Source organism: Acomys russatus, unplaced genomic scaffold (assembly GCF_903995435.1).
Source record: "Acomys russatus unplaced genomic scaffold, mAcoRus1.1, whole genome shotgun sequence".
In the NCBI taxonomy this organism is placed as follows: Eukaryota; Metazoa; Chordata; class Mammalia; order Rodentia; family Muridae; genus Acomys; species Acomys russatus.
In genome coordinates, this window is record NW_026131852.1 from 440,082 (window position 1) to 460,060 (window position 19,979).

General features: G+C 40.9%; 1 gene segment (V, D, J or C); it reads left to right on the top strand.

The window, feature by feature from the left end:
- The first annotated feature begins 9,218 nt into the window (after positions 1–9,218).
- LOC127186590 (immunoglobulin heavy variable 3-74-like) lies at positions 9,219–9,746 on the top strand. The segment is given in 2 exon segments: positions 9,219–9,330; positions 9,424–9,746. Coding segments are annotated over 2 exon segments (369 nt in total).
- The last annotated feature ends 10,233 nt before the right edge of the window (positions 9,747–19,979 follow it).

Sequence of the window (19,979 nt, forward strand, 5' to 3'; positions counted from 1 at the left end):
AGGGAGTGTTTATGTCTGGCATCTGCTCTGAAGATATCCAGGGTAGGGTCGCTGGGGCTGGATGCAAATGCCCTTTCTTTTTGCTTTATCTCTTGTGTCGCCAGAGCTGATAGCTCAAGCAACTGATCATGATTGAAAGAAGAAAGAAGACAGTAAAAAGGGAGCTCAAGGTTCCATCTCTAGTGACTGACTGTACCTTGGCCTAGGAGGAGAATTTAAACTGACCACAATTTTCCTATGGCTGAGGCTGTAAAAAGTGGCTCAAGCCAAAAAGTGCAGGGGGGTCATAAAAGGAGTCTCTTTGATCTGTAGACAGGCCTCCTTGTGGAGATCTCCAGTACGCTAATGTAAAGTTAGGCTCCGTTGAAAAAGCCCTGAGTCTGCACACTTATTTGAGAATGTACAGGGAAGTAAGAAGTAAGAGAGAGATAGAAAATAACCACCTCTCACACACATACATTCAAGAGAAAAGGTGGATGAAATTAGACATCGTGACTTCAACTGAAGTCAAGTTTCCAGTTTTCAACACAGTTTATTGTTGGTGACTGAACTTATACTTCTGAGAAATGGGAATTACCTCATAGTCAAAAGAGCACAGTTAATCACAAAAACAGATAAATTCTAAAATACAACATGTTGCAGGTTTTAAAGATAAACATTTCTTATCTATGTATCCATCACATAAGTTCATAGTGAGTTCAGAATGGCAAAGGTTGAAAGGGTCTAAGAGTTAGTAACATCTGAAACTCGCAAGGATATATGATTTATCAATTAGCACTGATCTAACTATATATTATCCAGCTATCCCTTAGTTCATTATGAGTTCAAGACAACAATTTTATCTGTTTTTCATTCCAAAAAAATACAGTAAATTCAGGCATCTCTAGATAGCCTCATTTCATCTTGGGTTCATGGGTAGTTTGAAACCAACTTGCGTCTATTTATGCTGAAATACCAGGATTTGTAGTACGGTCTGGAATGGAGTCGTATCTGAGGTTATAAATCTACTTCCAGCCTATCCCTAGTGAGGCATATGGAGGTCCACAAAGGTATTTATGGCAGCCATAAACTAACTTTAACTTTTAAAACTATTGAATTAAATCAGGAATTTCAAAATCAGGGATTAATTCATCTGAATAACAAACAGTACATCTTCAACAAGACCCTATAGGACGTTTGCTCAATCACAGCTCATCAATACCCAAAAAGTAACAGTTCACACCAATGCCAGATGTTTTTACTTTTGTTTTTCCAGACAGGGTTTCTCTGTGCAACCCTGGCTGTCCTGGACTCACTTTGTAGACCAAGCTGGGCTTAGAATCACAGTGATTCACCTGCCTATGTCTCCCTGGGTGATGGGATTAAAGGCATGTGACACCATTCCCAGGTCTAGTTCCAGCTTTTAGAGAGATGCAGCAATACATAATTGACAGGGTAGTCAGAGGCTGGAAGCAATTCTGTGGTGCATCAGGGTATAGGCCTTGCAAATCAATCAACTCTTAGCCCATGTGCCTAGTGAGCTCCCTTAACGGGGTGGATTTTGGCAATGGAGGGCTGGATTCTTCTGTGTTTGAGCTATCTGTCCACAGGGATTCTCTCTACAAATACAATGGGTAGTAATCTTTGAATTGTCCACATGCTTACTCCACTTTCATTTTTCCATTGTCATATGTGTTTTTATAATTTTTTTTCTGTTTCTCTGTATGTCTATATGTCTCTCTCTTTCACACTTTTTTCTCTCTGTGTGTGTTTGTGTGTTTGTGCATGTGTGTTTCTCTCTACATGTATGTGAGTCCCTCTGTGTGTGTGTGCATGTGTGCTTGTGTGTGTGTGTGCACATATTGACACTTCTGTCAATCTATATGATAATTTTGAAAAAAAGTTCCATCACATGGTCTGGATTTCAGCATCTGGCTAGACTGTCTGGCTAATGAGTCCCAGGGATAACACTGTCTAAAAGTGCCAGAGGTGGGATTACTTTTTGCCACCACACCTACCTCTTTTTGTACTTATGGAGTATGAAACTCGGGTCTTTGCTCTATTGTGGTAAGAACTTTAAGCATACAGCAGTTTCCACAGCCCATAGATTATCGTAAAATGTAATGCAAATTCTGACTTGAAAAACCTGCAGAGGGCAGAGGTGATTCTGTGTGGGTACCAGGATTGGTCAGATCCTGAGGAAGCAAAGGACCCTTGAGACTGTGGAAGCCATGACTCAGCGCAGGGACTCAGTAAGATTCCATGACTTGAGACTGTGTAAGATTCAAGTGAGAGGCAACAGGGAAGTCATGCAAGGCCTGTGACCATAAAACCAGATGACCTTCAGTCTCTTCATCATCCTCACACAAACCATACACAAGAGAGCCATGCTTGACCAGCTGTGGGGCTAGTAATAAAATATGTGTGAAGCTCAGCACTAAGAAGTGATGCCCATGTAGGTAGTGATAATGACTGAGCTAGGTTAGCAGCTACCAGCTCCTGGCCACTCATTGAGTCGCTCTGTGGTGATGACACAGCTATGGCTGCAACACATTGCTGTCCTATGAGTTCTAAAGAAATTGATGCAGAGAACTCAGTATTCATGGATTTGTGCATTTGCCAGAGATTTAGAAATGAAGGCAGAAGCCATGGCTGCTTCTACAAAATGATTCTACTTTTTCTGCCCTCCTCTGCCTATCTGGTCCAATCTCCTGTGTGATGACAATGTTCATGTGAGGCAGCTGAAGCTTTAACCTCAGTCCCATGGCAGCTTCCAAGCCACACCTGCCCTAGTGAATTCTGGTTAACTGGATACTGGTACAAACTAGCTGGTACGGTGCCTGAGACTGACAATTTCTGTGATTTTTTCTCAAATTCCAATAGACATTTGTTAAAAGACTCTAAAATTTGGGTAACAAGTTTATTCTTAGAGCCAAACTCTAAAGTTCTTGTAATGTCTGTACATTTGTAAATATATTTAAATGTTTGGAGAATAAGGCAGCAGAAGGAGATTGAAGAAGCTGAGAGCACAGGATTGAAGATTCCCACACTAAAGCAAAGGAAGAGAGGAATCAAATGCTGCTAAATCCTTGGTTTAAAATCAGGACTCCTGGAATAGTGCTGAGCTGTCTACAAATCAAAGGCCCTCATCACAGTTCCCATCTCCCTGTGTTGAATCTGTCCCCTCTAACCTCATTCATCAGCCAAGAGATTCTCAGACTGTGTTCATCACAAATATGTTCTTTACTGCTGTTTCCCAAGGGGCATCTCAGTACCCTGTGTGTCACTTTTCACACGATCCTATCTGAGGACAGGGGAAGAATCAATGTGATGTCATGTCACAGAAGTCTATAAAAATATGTATGCTATATCGAAATAAACACAGCAAGTTTATGTTGCTGCTTTTCTCTTTTTATTGTTTTTTTATTTATTATTATTTATGTTGCCAGTTTTAAGATCTGTGGGTGATTAAATAAATCAGATTTTAATTGTTCCTTAATTTTCTGTGCACATCTTGATTTGCCTGACAAGGTTGGAATTATGTATCTGTTGAGGATGGAGGCATCTGCTGTTCCCACCCTCTGAGATCACCTGCTGCCAAATTATAACACAGGTTTCTACATGGTCCTAAAAACACGATAATACATATATTCTCAGCCAAATATGAACACTGCATGTAGCATCAGGAGTGAAGTGACCAAGACCACTAGGATGAAGCATTGCAGGCCAGTCCACATTAGTCTCACAACCTTTTCTGTGGTTAAGTGAAGACCACAAATATTTGGAACATTTATGACTTTCTACGCTGCTGCCCTCTGCATCAGCTTCAGCATCCAGGTTCCTGACCTGGTTCACTTCCTTCCCTGATGTTTGTTTCTGATGGACAATGATGCAGAGAATGAAAATCTGTGCAAATGTGTGTCTTCTGTAGGAAAGCATGCTTCCCTGAAGGTAAAGGGAAGAGAGAGGGAAGGACATTGGGTGCTAGAAGGCTGGCTGATGCAGGGGATGGATGAGAGATGGATGTCTCTAAGCTTTTTTGTTTCACCTCATGGAGGTTCTGCACTGTGAGGAAGGAATCCCGAGGCACAGATGTTCTAAAGGACCCCAGCCTCACAATCCTGCTGTGCCCAGTGTCTCTGCAGAGCTTAGCTCACTGAATGAGAAGCTCCATAATGTTGATTCCACACACAGTTTTCACAGTCTTGGGACTCTCATCACAGAAGCCGTAGAAATGAGTCTGAGTCAAGTCACAGTGAACAGGCTGTGCTTCTGTGGACTTCTACTCATCAGCATAAGGAAGCCAGCGTGGACAAATGGGGCTCTAAAACTGATGATTGCTGTAGGAAGTGGCCTCACTGCTTAGATAGGATGAGGACCCAGCAGTATGATCTGAGCACTCTCCATCTCTGAGAATATTCTGTCACCTGTTGTTCTTATACAGAGAGAGGTCACCAAGGATTCTGATTAAGTATGTTTTTTAAACACTGTTTAAAAACTCTAATGTCCACCATTTGAGATTTCTATTGCAGGTTTGTCACATTGATGGATAAGGTGAATCTCATTATTCACTCACACAATCTTTGAAAAACTCTCAAAATTAAAATTATTTTAATCACAAATACAAATATCTAATATTATTGTAGTTTCACATTGGCATTCACAACCTAAACTTGATGTCTTTGAGCTGAGTTAAACACAGTTCTTTTTTAAAACATTTTTAATTTTTACATACACATTTATATTATTACACATATATACAATAAACTACCTAAAGAAAAAAGAACCATGACACAATCAGGAGCTATATAAATGCTATATTCTTAGTGTTTTGGATATTTGTATTTGACAGCCTTGAAGACCGTATCTTTCCTATCATGGTGCATCTAAAATTCTGAATGTAAATCAATTTCCATCACATCTTGTCATTATCAACTTAAACCATCTATCTAGATGTAAAAACATCTTAACCCCTAAACAACTACGCTTCATTGTAAAACTAAGCTACCTGGTCTTAAGCTCCATCAGAGATTTGGGAAGGAATGAACTCAATTACCTGAGCATGCCGGGAGTACATGTTAGTAGCTTTCCAAATGAGAGGATGACAGAGACAGTTTTCTACCTCAGTAATGACCAAACACTCTCTATTATGTTGGAGCATCTTCTCCAACCTTCGGGCCCAATATATCTGAAAGACATATTTATGAGGCAGGAACTACTGAGGACTTGCTTATGTTGTCCTGGCAGAGTTTGGCCATCAACTCTGCCTGCATCCAAGCTTACCTTTTTTTTTTTTTTTTTTTTTTTTTTACAGAATTCTGTCTATGATGGAATTAAGGACATTTACCCCAGTGGCTCATTTGCCAGATTTGAAGCCATCTCCAGAAGGACGTTCTTTGATGCTCATCATTCACTTTGAGGTAGGCTGGGTGTTGCCAGGAGTTAACCTGTCTCATTGTCTGTGAGTCTTTTAAATAATAAAAACATTTTAAGATACCGTATTCTGCATGTTTTTGAGGTTTTTGAAGACCTTTTCTAACTATCCTACATAAACTTTTTATAGAATCATATCTAAGATGTAAATCTTCTGATAAAAGTAGACCAGCAATATATATGACTATGACCTGGTCAGCTAATAATCAACTTGTATAACTTATTTATCCTTAACAGCCTGCAATAGAACTTTAAATATATTGGAATAAATATATATGTACCGTGTGTGTGTGTGTGAAGAACAAACTTACATTTGAATTCCAAACCACTGTATTACAATTATTTCATTGGACCTTTGCATGGAAAATTCAACTTGCTTTTGCCTAGTTTTGTGGTGATTTTGATGTGTTAAATTCTTCCTAGGAATATTCCTGTGATTTTTCAAGCATTTGCAACTATAGGAAGGCAGGTTTTTCTCTGTGTCTTACACATAATATCTGTAGTCTACAGAACTTTTCAGCAGTGAAAACTGATATTGATATTGCTCATGAACTCAGAGCTAATAAATCAACAAACACCATGATACAACCTGAACACGTAGAAAGGTTTTCTAGTCTGAATTTGTGGTCTCTCAAGGAAGTACTAATTAACTTCAACCCTTTGGGATAAGTCTGAGGAGAAGATTTATAGCCTGAAACACCACATTTGGAAAACATTACCCTTAAATACAGTATGATGGCCTGAAGAGAACAACACTGAAATCCAAGGAGACTCACTCCATCGGAACCAGTCACACGTCGATCTCAATTGTGAAACATGTTTATACATAATTTACTCTTCAGCAGGTTCTAAAAATCAGAAGGACATGGTTACATTTTAATATTATTTTCAATCAATGTGTCAGAAGACAATATGTGGGCTCAAGTGTGAAGTGGATTGAACCGGAATGACATTGTTACCTTGATGTTTCCAATGTCCTTCTGTGGCTCAAGTGACACCTCACTTAAGAAAACTGTAATCTCAACCCATAATCTGTGTTTCTCTTAGAAGAAATTTGTTAGTGAAGAACTGCTTGCTGTAGCATTGTATATTAAACCCAGATAATATTGACTACACAATTTTCTGAAGGTGCTGAGCTAACATGATTTCCAAAATATATTTGTTTTTTCAGTAATACTGCCAAGATATGTAATGATTTAACATGTTCTTCCATATGCCCTTATATGTTTCTGTGTGTGTGCATGTGTGTGCATGTGTGTGTGTGTGTGTTCTTTCAATATCCCTATTGTGCCAGTGGGCTTTTCTTGCCAGGAGAGTAATTATGGTAGCTCACAGGACCTAGGAAAGGTTGATAAAGGTTGTCTCTCCCCCAGTAGCTGACAAAGAACCTTCCAGCACTATGAAAGATGGACAGTATAAATGGAACTTTGATGTGTGTACTAGCTTGATATCTCCCTATTTTGTGACTCAAGTATTTGGTGGCTTCAGCAGTAGAACCTTGGTGTCAATATAGAGTATACAGGAACATTGGAAGTATCCTGAAGTACTTGAGCATAGATTGTATCTCACCAGACATCATTTTTAAAAAAGGAAAACTGTTTGCAATACTAAGGTTTCTGTTTCCTAAGATGACATGTCTAGTTGTGGCAATGCCTACTGTTACAAGAAAAGTAAGTCCACTTTTGTCTATGAGTATACATGTATGTATACTTTTCTAAATATTTCAGGAATCATCTTGCTTAGTAGGTATGGGATAGTGTGAGTTCAAACAGGACTTTCCTACAGAACATTCTAAACAAACTCAGGCCACATCAGATGTCAGGAAGCTCGGGACTGATGAGCAGGTACTCCGGTCATGCCTAGGGCTGGGAAATGTTGCCATTTTTGGTTTCTGCTTCTGTTTAAGAATCTTCCCAAGACCCTTCAGGATATCATTTTCTTCGAAAATCTCAGACAGTTTGCTTGTTAACACCAAATTATGTTCCTATGGAGGAACTAGTTGCCCCTTTCACAGTTTCCCTGCTGTTGGTGAACATGGGAGGGCATGCAAGTCAGGCTCAACATATATTAACAAGTGTCTCTAATTCTGAAACATCCTGAGTGAGAGATATGTGAGAAGGCTTAGGAAATTTTAAATCATCTACGAATCATCATTTATTTTGTTCACCTATGGAATAAACACCACACCTCATCTGAATTAACAATCTAAAGATAGGGTGGAAAATGAGAGGCACTCAGTTTTAGATGGCAAGTACAATTGTCTCCAATAATAAGGTACGATTAGCCTTGTTTTTTGCAGATTCCATGTTTGAATACTCAGGTACTGCGGACAAAACTTTTAAATGTCTGGTAAGACCTGTACCCATGTTACTTTTGCTTGGGATTGACTTCGATAATTTTTTTTCATGTTGCATAGTTTTCCTTAAGTAATTTCTTTGGGGATTTATTGTCTTTAAAACATTCCACCATTCTGTTCATATTTTCCTTCATATTTAGGAATCTCTACATATGCACAATTAGATACAGTCAAATTTCTACCATATTTTACCCTTCAGCTACTCTATATCTTCCAGAAAATGAGCCTCTTCCAACTTCAAGAAGTTATCCAGCCCAGTAACTGCTGCCCACATGTGCAAATGTGTGTGGAGCCAAGCACTGCAGCATAGGAAACCTTCCAGTGACCACATCCTAAAGAGGACGATTCTCCCTCCCCAGGAACTGTCCACTAACAACAGCTTCTCACTAAGAGTCAAGGCCTAGAAAAAGGTCACCCTATGTATCCTGAGGATTGGCTGGTTTGGTGTTAGGTAGGACTTACACAGACAGCAACAGCCAAGATGAGGTCAGGATTAGGAGAGTCTGTCCTGTCCAATACACAGCATTTCACAGCGCTCCTCCCCCATGCTAACCCCTTACAATCTTTCCTCCTCCTCCTCTTTAGTGTCCTCCCAGGCTTGGAAGAAGATGGATGAAACTGGGAGACTTTATATGGAACAACATAATGAAGATTGGGAACAGCAAACACTGCCTGTTCTGTCACATGCAGAAAATAGATGGTATGTGTTAGGGGTTTGGGATTCTTTTTGTAGGGTTAAGTCTAGAATTGGAATGCTAGGAATGGAAGACTCCTTAATTGAGTGGCAAGGGGGACGGCAGTCAGTGGAGTAATGGGGATGGGAAAGCAAAGGTGAGGTGTTGAGAGAGAAAGGTGATGAGTGGGAGGGAAACTGAAAATAGGAATGTCTCTCCATAGCAAACAGTGAGCAGTTGACAGGGAATGAAAGGGAGATCACATTCACAAGCCCCGTACATAATCAGGACAATGTTCTCCTGGAAATCAGGAAAGTTCAGAAAAGCCTATAGTGTCCCCATCACAAAGAATGAATTCTGAGAACCTCTACACGCCAGTTGACCTAGAGCCTATGAGGGAGGAACTATATCTAATTCAGGAATTGGAAAAGACTGAGCTCTCAATATAGAAAAAAAAACTGTGTGAGGGACTATTTAATTTCACATTTATACTGGGGAGACATAGCAGTATAAATGCGCAACATGTTCTGTGCATGTGCATAAAAGAGAACTAAATAAGAAATCATGAATCCTTAACAATGGAAACCTGCATACAGAGCAACCATTCTGTTTTAACTTCTGGAACTGTCATCAGTCTTTGATGTCTTATATCAGCTATGAGCATGGATTCCTGCCCAGGTCCATCAACATAGCCTGCTACAGCAGGAAGACATGCAAATGAGGCTTCTCTGTGCCCATGAAAAACAGCTCTGCCCTGACCCTCTAACTCTGGCAGAGGAGCTCAGCCCTGGATTCCCAGATCCTCCCATTCAGTGATCAGCACTGAGCACAGACCACTCACCATGGACTTGGGGATCAGCTTGGTTTTCTTTGTCTTGATTTTAAAAGGTAATTCATGGAGAAGAGATGCTGTGTGTTGTGTGAACATAAGAGAGATAAAAATTGTGATGGTTTTCTGACCAGAATACTCTATGTTTTCAGGAATCCATTGTGAGGTGCAGCTGGTGGAGTCTGGGGGAGGCTTGGTACAGCCTGGAAAGTCCATGAAACTCTCCTGTGCAGCCTGTGGATTCACATTCAGTAGCTATTGGATGCACTGCGTCCTCCAGGCTCCAGGCAAGGGGCTGAAGTGGCTTGCAGACATTAGTTCTAGTAGTGGTACCATCAGGTACGCTGATGCCGTGAAGGGCCAATTCACCATCTCCAGAGACAATGCCAAGAACACCCTGTACCTGGACATGAACAGTCTGAGGTCTGAGGACACAGCCACATATTACTGTGCCAGAGACACTGTGAGTGAGTGACACTGAGAATCCAGCCTCAAACTTCCCTGCAGGGAGCAGATGGTCAGCAGGGGGCTCTGAGAGCACACAGAGCTCTGAGTGACAGAGTGTTACAGCCTATTCAGAGTCCTGAAGGACATGGAGATTTCCTTTGTGGTTGGGCTGCCTTTCCACAGGTATTCTCTCTACTAGTATATGGTAATCCTTCCATTGTCATTTGTGTTCATATACTGTTTTTTTCTGTCTCTTCATATGTCTATATCTGTCTGTTTCTCTGTCTCTCTCTGTCTCTCTGTCTCTCTTTGTCCTGATCTGTCTCCTCTCTCTCTCTCTCTCTCTCTCTCTCTCTCTCTCTCTCTCTCTCTCTCTCTCTCTCTCTCTCTCTCTTATCTATCTCTATCTATCTATCTATCTCCACCTCTCCTGTGTGTGTGAGTCGCTGCGTGTGGGTAGGTGTGTCTGTGTGCGTGAGTGCACATGCATTCACATTAACATATCTTCTTCTATCAATCTACATGATAATTTGGACAAAACTTCCATTACTAGCCTGGATCTCAGCATCTGGTTAGACTGGCTGGCTGGTGAGTCCTAAGGATCACACTGTATAAAGGTCCTAGTGGTGGGATTAGTTCTTGGCTACCACTCCGACCTCTCTTTGTATTTATGGAGCTCCAAACTTGGGTCTTTATTCTTATGTGGTAAGAACATTAAAGAACACAGCAGTTACCATAGCCCATAAATTATTTTTTTCTAACTGTATTCAGCTTTATTAAAGATACTTTTCATAAACAATCATGGTATTTCAGGCAGGACCAGGGCAGACAGTCGTTAACAGTATACAAGAACTTCCAAACTCCCTTCTTGTACAGACTGCCAAAATCAGAAAGCCACTATAAAACCCAATGAAATCTCCATTCAATGCTTTGAAAAGGGGGAAGTATCTTAGAGTGAGGGTTGACATTTCACATTAAGGATGTTGTTTAACAACTTTTCACAAGTCGACCCTGACTTTCAGGAAATGAAAAGGAACTGGCAGAATTCACTAACATAATGTCTCCCAAGCTTGATTGATGATGGAAAACTTCTTTCCCTGATAATTTTCAAAGGCTCCTATTGGCTGCCAAGAGGCCTCCTGGTGTTGACATATGTGGCCACCATGGCACAAAATGCCTCATGTTGTGGGAAAACTAAATTCACTTTTGTATCCTCCTACCCCGGACCATCAACATCGACTTAACTTCCTTAAAACCAGAGACCTATTGGAGCCTAACCCCCAAATTTGTTTTTCAGGTCTCTTGGGCCATAGATTATTTTTAAATGTAGCATAAACTCGGGCTTTAAAAACCTGCAGAGCATCACACAGGGCAGATGTGATTCTCTATGGGGACCAGATTCAGATCGTGAGGAAGCAAAGGACCCTTGAGACTGTGGAAGCCAAGTCTCAGGGCAGGGACTGAGCAAGATTCCCTGGCTAGAGACATTTGGGGTTCATGTTAGAGCCCACAGGGAATTCAGGAAGGGCCTGTGTCAATAAAACCACATGACTTCAGTCTCTTCATCATCCTCACACAAACCATACATAGAAAAGCCATCCCTGACCATCTGTGGAGCTGGTAATAAAATGTGAATGAGACTCCAGAACTGAGCAGTGAGGCCAAATGTAGGTAGTGATAACCACTGAGCTTGGGTTAGCTGCTTCCAGCTCCTGACCACTCAATGGGTTGCATTTCTTTTCTTCACCTCTAATTATCTGCTATGGTTTAGTTTGCATAGTTCTCAAAGAATTTAAAGAGCATAATGAATTTCCTTTTAATATATTAATCCCATTTCTTTCCTCCTGGCATCTAAGGGTCCTAACTAGCAAAGCTGCTCATGAGCAGGATGTAAAAGACCTGTGGCTCATTCTGAATTGGGTTCTTCATCTGAGGCTCAGAGGTAGTCAGGTGTGGTACCTAGAACTAGAATAGAGCATTATTCTAGATGGCATTCTGGGATCACATGGATGGCGTCTCTATATTCGTAGGCGGCAGTGGGAGCCAGGGGATGAAGATTGTTCAATAAAAGCATGATGAACCTTGGACATTGTTTAAGTATGTCAGTTTGTCATGGAGCTGTGTGCTCTGTGTAGATGGTACAGCTCTGGCTGCATAACATTGTTGTCCTGTAAGTTGTGGAGAAATGGAAAAAGTGGTCTCTGTATTTACGGGTTCATGATTTAGGCAGAGATCTGAAAGATGCAGGCAGAAGCCATGGCTCCTTCTACAATGTGATCCAACCTTCTCTGCCCTACTCAGCCTGTCAGATCCAGCCACCTGTGTGATGACAATGTTCCTGAAAAGGATCTTTCCAGCCACAACTGCAATGGTGAATCCTGGGTAGCTGGAAACTGGTTCAGACATGCTGATGCCTGAGACAAAAGGGTTCTGTGATTTCTTCCCATAGACCTTACCTAACAGGTTCTATAATATTTGTTAATGGATGTCTTCTGACAGAAAAACATCAAAGTTCTTGTAATTTCTGTACATTTGTAAAGTACATGTGCATCCTTGGAATGCAATTCAAAGAGTATATGAGAGCACATGATGAAAGATTGATTGACAAAAACAAAGGAGGAGAGAGGTGGAGCATGACTACATCCCTGTGTTTCCAAAGGGGGATTAGTAACGAAACTAAGTTGTCTACAAGTTGCAGGTTCTCATCAGAGGCCCATATGCCTGCCTCATCTTTGCCCTTTCTAAGCTCAGACTCTGGCCAAGGGAATCCCAGAACATGAGTCCATCAGAAGTGTTTACTTCACTGCTATAATATTGCCCAGTGCGTGTCTCATGCTCCTTCAGATCAATTTTTACAGTATCCTATTTGCAGACAGAGGAACCATTGATGTGGTATCATGTCACATAATGAATGTGTGTGTTTGTGAGTGTGTTTATGTGTACATAAGCAGAGAGTCCAAAGATGCGTATGCTAGTTTTGAGATCTGTGAGTGTGAACTAAATTCAGAATGGTTTTCTTGTTCCTCCATGCCCTGTGCACTCCCAGGGATGCCCATTCAAGGACAGAATTATGTGTCTAATGAGGAGGGAGGCTTCTCCTGTGCTGAAAGTCTGAGATCATGAACTCCCATTATGCTAGAAGGTTCTACACGGCATTAAAAACATCAGGTTCTATAGAATGTCATCCAACTGTGATGACTGTGTGCAACATCCAGGCTTACAATGGCCAGGACCATTGGGATGTAGCACTGCAGCCTCAGCACAACTTATTTTACATCCTTTTTGTGGCTCTGAGGCTCTGGTTGGCCATGCCTCCTGCCGAGAAACACAGGCTGACCTCAACTGTTCAGCTTGTCTGAGCCCCAGGCAGCATGTGGATGCTTCAGAGCCACCACTTCCCCATTTCTCCTGCATCTTCCATGACTGGCTTACTGGTCTGAATTTCATGTCCAGGACTTTTGGTATAATGCCTGAGTCTAGTGTTCTAAGCTTGGATTCTGTGTCCTTCTGCTAGGCACTAATTAAAATGAGACTTTCTTTGGGCTATCAGCTCCCAAATAATGACACAGAGACTTACTCTATTATATTTATTATAAACTTAAGCACAATCAGAGCAGATTCCCAGCTGCTCTAACCCAACAATACTGTCCTGGCCTATGTCTCACCACATGGCCCATTACTGCTCCTCATCACCTTAATCCTGGCTCTTGTTTCATCCTCAGTGTTTGGTTGGGACCCATCCTGAATCTGGTTCATTCCTAGAGTTCCTATCTTTGCTAGAAATCCTTCTTATCCTCTATGAAACTAGCTATTGGCCATTCAGGCCTTTATTAAACTAAACAAAGGTGTTGGAGGGCGTGTTCAAGAGCAGCCAAAGAATAGCAATACCAAAGTACAGCCTGCAATCAGATATCTGCTGGTACAGAAATCATCACTTAAGTAATGCAAAAACAGAATTTACACAGTGCATGAAAATGTTACATACTTGAAAATGAAATATTTCTATAAAACTTGTTTGTCTAGTGCTGTTAAATAACATCATTGAAGAGTTCTTGCGTGCAATATATGAGGCCTTAATTCAAATGGTAATATTTCAAAAACACATTCTTTATTTTGGTTAATAAATGTTGTGTTTGAAACTTCATTACTCCCTGTCAAAGGTTAGGATACTTTCTGTCACATCCTGGAGATGAATATTAATTATCTTCTCAAGAACAATTCACTTTTATCACATATAAGTGGATGTAATTCCCACATTGATCCTCTGAGAGATTCCACTTAGCTGCAGATCAGGACAAATATTGAGACTTGCTCCCTGACTCTGGGTGGAGTATTGAAAGTGGTATGGAAGAATGGGGTGGTGGAAGGACCCAGAGGGTTCAGGAGACCATCAAGGCTGGCAGATCTGGACCCAGAGGCCTGCACAAACTTTTGTACCAACCAAGGGCAATGCATTTGGTACATCTAGACCCCCTGTTCAGATAGAGCCAATGAACACCTCATTCTAGAGAACTTTCATCAAAGGAATATTGAATAGGTGAGAAACACTTAAAGAAATGCTCAAATCCCTAGGCATCAGGGAAACGGAAATCAAAATGACTCTGATATCCCATCTGGCAGAATGGCTAAGATCAAAAACTCAAGTGACAGCACATGTTGGTGAGGATATGGGGAAAGCAGAACACTCCTCCATTGCTGGTGGTAGTGCAAAGGTGCACAACCAGTTTGGAATACATTCTGGTACTTTCACAGAATATTGGGACTAATTCTACCTGAAGACCCACCCATATCACTCCTGGGCATGGGCCCAAAAGATTCCCACCACACAACAAAGATATTTGCCCATCTATGTGCATAGTAGCTTTATTTATAATAGCCAGAATCTGGAGACAAGCTGGATGTACCTCAACAGAAGAGTAGATAAAGAAAGTATGGTTCATTTACACATGCATTACCACTGTGGTATTAAAAACAAGGAAATGCTGAAATTTCAGGCAAATGGATGAAACTAAAAATTATTGTCCCAAGTGACATAACTCAGATGCATAAAGACATGCATAATATATTATCACTGATAAGCAGATATTAGCCACATAATACAGGATAACCACACTACAATACTGAGGCTGATGCCCCAGTCAAGGGTCATATATTATGTGGACCTAGGCCATCAGCTCAGATGCAGTACATAGACAGCATGGTCTCTTTGTGGTCCCCACAATATCGGGAGTAGAGACTGATTCTGACATGGAGTCTCGACCTTCATGTTGATCATGTTCCCCTGTCCAGGTGCCCTTGAACACCACAGCAGAAGGGGATACAGGTGGTACAGATGAGACTTGATAGGCTGAAGTCAGATGTTAAAGGAGGAGGGTCCCTTTCTGAGGACTAGGGTAGAGAGGGAGAGATTATGAGGGTGGGAGGATGGGATCAGGAATTGATGAAGGAGGGGCTACATTTGGGATGTAAAGTGAACAAACTAAAAATAAATTTTAAAAATGGATTCCCTGATTTTTGTCCTATTGTTTGTATTTTTCTTTTTTTTCCTTTTTTTATTTATTTTATTTATTTTTTATTAATTTATTCTTGTTACATCTCAATGTTTATCCCTTTCCTTGTATCCTCCCATTCTTCCCGCCCTCCCATTTTCCACTTTTTCCCCTCCCCATGACTGTTCCTGAGCGGAGCCTTCCTCGCCCTGTATATTCTCATAGGGTGGCACTCAGAGGAAGGATAGCAGGTCACCAAGAAGAGACTTGTTAGTATTTTTTCATTCATTTTTTCTCTATGTCAGCTCTGTTCTGATCTCTCTTAAAAAGTATATATAAAATTGCAATCATTTCCAAAAATATAGCAATTTCTATGCTGATGGGAGCAGCATTTTTACATAGGATGGTGCACATTCTCTTGTACCCAGTCCCTTATGGGCACCAGTCGGAAGCCACACCTACCTGCACCAGCTCTGGGTTGCACTTTGTATGCTGCCTTTCTCCTGAGCACAAGGCTGGTGCCAGGGGCTCCAACACAGCTCTGTGAAGTTGCACACTTGGGGCTATGCTCTGAGGGTTTGGTTGGCCCTGCTTTCTGCCCAGAAACACAGGCTGACCTCAACTGATCAGCTTGTCTCCTCACCAGGGCAGCAATTGGTTACTTCAAGAGCCACCACTTCCCTCCTTCTCCTACTGTTCTATGCCTGGCTTAATGGTCTGAATTTCATGTCCAAAACTTTTGGTGTAATACCTGAGTCTAGTGTTCTAAGCATGGATTCTGTTACCTGCTCTTGGACACCAGGTAAAAAGGGACTTTCTTTGGACTTCCAGCTCCCAAATAATGGACACAAAGACTTATTATATTTACTGTAAGCTTAAGCACTATATCAGAGCAGATTCTCAGATGGTCTAACCCAACAATAACTGGCCTGTCTATGTCAGACCACATGGCCATGGCTACCCATCACTGCTCCTCATCACCTTCACCCTGTTCTGGTTTCTTCCTCAGTGTTTGGCTTGGGACCAATCCTGAATCTGGTCATCCCTAGAGTTCCTAAATTTGCCAGGAATCCTTCTTATCCTCTACTGCTATTGTGCTACTGCTAACAGCTATTGCACATTCGGACTTTATTAAACCAGTCAGTAGGTTTGGGTAGACTGCTCAATACAGCCCCCAAATATAGCAATACCAAAGTACAGCCTGCAATCAAATCTCTTCTGGTACAGAAATCAGCATTTAAGTAATACAAAAACATAATTTACACAGTGCATTAAAAGATCACTCTAACAGGCCATATGAGGACTATACTACCCACAAAGTCACATATGGACATAATTGACAATGAAATATTTCCATAAAACTTGTTAATCTATTGCTGGAAATAGTATAATTGAAAAGTTCTTGTGTGGTATATATGAGGCTTTGATTCAAATGGCAATTTCAAAAAAATCCTCATTTTGGTTAATAAATATTGTGTTTGAATCATCATTACACCCTGTCGAAGGTTAGGATACTCTCTGTCACATCCAAGAAAGGAGTATATATTATCTTCTCCAAAACAATTCAGTTTTATCACTTATAAGTGGATATAAGCCCAACATAGATGTCCTCTGAGAGATTTCACTCATCTGCAGATCAGAACAAATGCTTGGAATACCTTCTAGACTTGGGTTGAGCACTGAGAGTGGTATAAAGAATGGGGCGATGGAAGGACCAAGACGGTTCAGGAGACCCACTTGGAGACCATCAAGGTAGGCAGATCTGGACCCAGGGGCCTGCACAAACATTTGCACCAACCAAGAACAATACAGTCAGTAAACCTACAGCCCCTTTTCAGATAGAGCCAATGGACACCTCATTTTACACAGTTGTGTGGGAGCACAGTTTGTCTCCGACATGTACTCTGGTGGTCCCAATTTGATCCTTCCCCTTGGTGTGGAGGCACGTGGGTAAACAGAAGAAGGGAAGCAGGCACTCCAGATGAGACTCGATATGCTAAGCTCATATGGTAGGAGAGGAGATCCCCTTCTTTCATAGGCCTAGGGGAGGGGAATAGTACAGAAGAGGGAGGGAGGTTGGGGACAGGAAGATATAATGGGGGATGGGAACATTTGGGATGTAATCTGAATAAATTATAATAAAATTTTAAAACTTCTAGAATAAAAATACCTTTTTCCACCCCTTTCCTCTAAGGTAATATTTATCTTTGTTGCTGAGGTGTTTTTCTTGAATGCAACAGTGTGATGAGTCCTGTTTACACATCAGTTCTGTGAGCCTGTGTCTCTTCGTTGGGGAATAGAGGCTATTGATGTTGAGATATTAAGGACCCATGGTTATTTGTTCCTATTTTGGATGTTGATATTGATAGAGTGTGTGGGTGTTTCTGTGTGTGTGTGTGTGTGTGTGTGTGTGTGTGTGTGCATGTACAATAAAAATGCATATATGTGTGTATATAAAATTTTATAGACATATACCTTGAACGTATAAATTTTAAAATATATATATATATTGTGTATAACTATATAATGTATATAATTATATACCCAAATATGTGAAACATTTAAAATTACATATATAGTGAAAAATATAATCCTATATGTCCATATACATGGATGTGATTATAGGAAATATACGTGTGTATGTACAAAGTGAGTATACTTACATTTCAAAAAGAGGCTGAAATTATGGCACTCGCTGATTGGAAGTTTTGTAATAAAGTTTGACAATTTGAGTGATCTGCAATTCATCCTCTGTACTTTATCCTCTTGTGACAAACTGAAGTTTCCTTAAGTAATTGTGATTTTGCCAGTAATTAAAACAGCAGGGTACTGGCACAGCAATAGGCTAGTGGACCAATGGAAATGAATTGAAGACCCAGAGAAGAATCCACACACATTTGATCACTTGATTTTTGACAAAGAAGTCAAATCCATCCAATGGAAATACAACAGCATCTTCAACAAATGGTGCTCGTCTAACAGGATGTCTACAGGTAGAAAAACGCAATTCGATCCCTATTTGTCACAATGCACAAAACTCAAGTCCAAGTGGATTAAAGACCTCAACCTAAAACCAGAGACATTAATCCAGCTAGAGGAAAAAGGGGAAGAGTCTGGAACACATAGGCACAGGAGACAACTTCCTGAACAGAACACCAACAGTCCAGGCCTTAACTTCAACAATTAATAAATGGAACTTCATGAGGCTGAGAAGCTTCTCTAAGACAAGTGACACTGTAAAGAGAACAAAGCGACAGCCTACAGACTGGGAAAAGATCTTCACCAACCCTTCATCTGACAAAGGTCTAATATCCAAATATATAACGAACTCAAGAAATTAAACTCCACCAAACCAAATAACCCAATAGAGAAATGGGGCTCAGAACTAAACGAGAATTCTCAACATAGGAATATCAAATGGCTGAAAAACACTTAAAGAAATGCTCAATCTCCTAAGTCATCAGATAAATGGAAATCAAAACGACACTGAGATTCCATCTTACACCCATCAGAATGGCTAAGATCAATAACTCGACTGACACTACATGCTGGCAAGGATGTGGAGAAAGAGGAACACTCCTTCATTGCTGGTGGGAATGCAAACTAGTACAACCACTTTGGAAACCTATCTGGTGCTTTCTTATAAAAATGGGAATAGGGCTTCCTCAAGACCCAGCTATTCCACTCCTTGGAATATACCCAGAAGATGCACTACCACACAATAGGGACATATGCTCAACCATGTTCATAGCTGCCTTATTCATAATAGCCAGAACATGGAAACAGCCTACATGTCCTCTCAGTAGAAAAATAGATAAAGAATCTGTGGTATATTTACACAATGGAATACTACTCAGCTATTAAAAACAAGGAATTTCCGAAATTGGCGGACAAATGGATTGAACTAGAAATTACCATAATGAGTGAGTTCACCCAGAAGCAAAAAGACTTAAATGGTATATACTCACTTATATCGAGAAACTAGTCCAAGGGGTACATCCCTATGAAAAACTTTACCTACCAGGAAAGTCAGTCAGAGGGGAGGACATCCTATTGAGACTTTAGGTGTGAGAAGCCTGGGAGAATGAGGAAATAGAAGAATCCAGAGAGTCCTGGAAAACTACAGGCAGGTCTGGGCCCTGGGGTGCTCCTCAAACTATGGCACCAGCCAAGGAAAATATAGGCAGTAAACTTCGAACCCCTACCCAGACTAGCCGATGGACAGGACATTCTCCACCGTTAAGTGGAGAAGGAGATCTGACTTTCACACAAACTCTGGTGCCCCATATTTGACCATGTCCCTTGGTTGGGTACGCCTGGAGGCACTCAGAGGAAGGATAATAGGTCACCAAGAGGAGACTCGATACCCTATGAGCACATACAGGGGGAGGAGGCCCCCTCAGTCATAGACATAGGGGAGGGGAATAGGAGGGGAAGCGGGAGGGGGAGGAATGGGAGAATACAAAGGATGAGTAACAACTGAGATGTAATATGAATAAATTCATAATAAAAGGGAAAAAAAAGAAATTGTGATTTTGGAAGGTCACTTGGAAACTGAAAGCTCTATTGTTTCCTTCTTCTGAACCAAGAAGACTCATAAAAGATACAGTTAGTTGTCATTTTTGACGTATTTAATTTTTGTGCATTTTCTCTTGGTAAAAATTACCTTACACCTCAAAGGGAAAATTATGAATTTTCATCAGTTGGGTTATGTACCTCACATCATGAAATTCTCAGACACCCATGTATACTTCACAGCTGGTGTCAGGTAC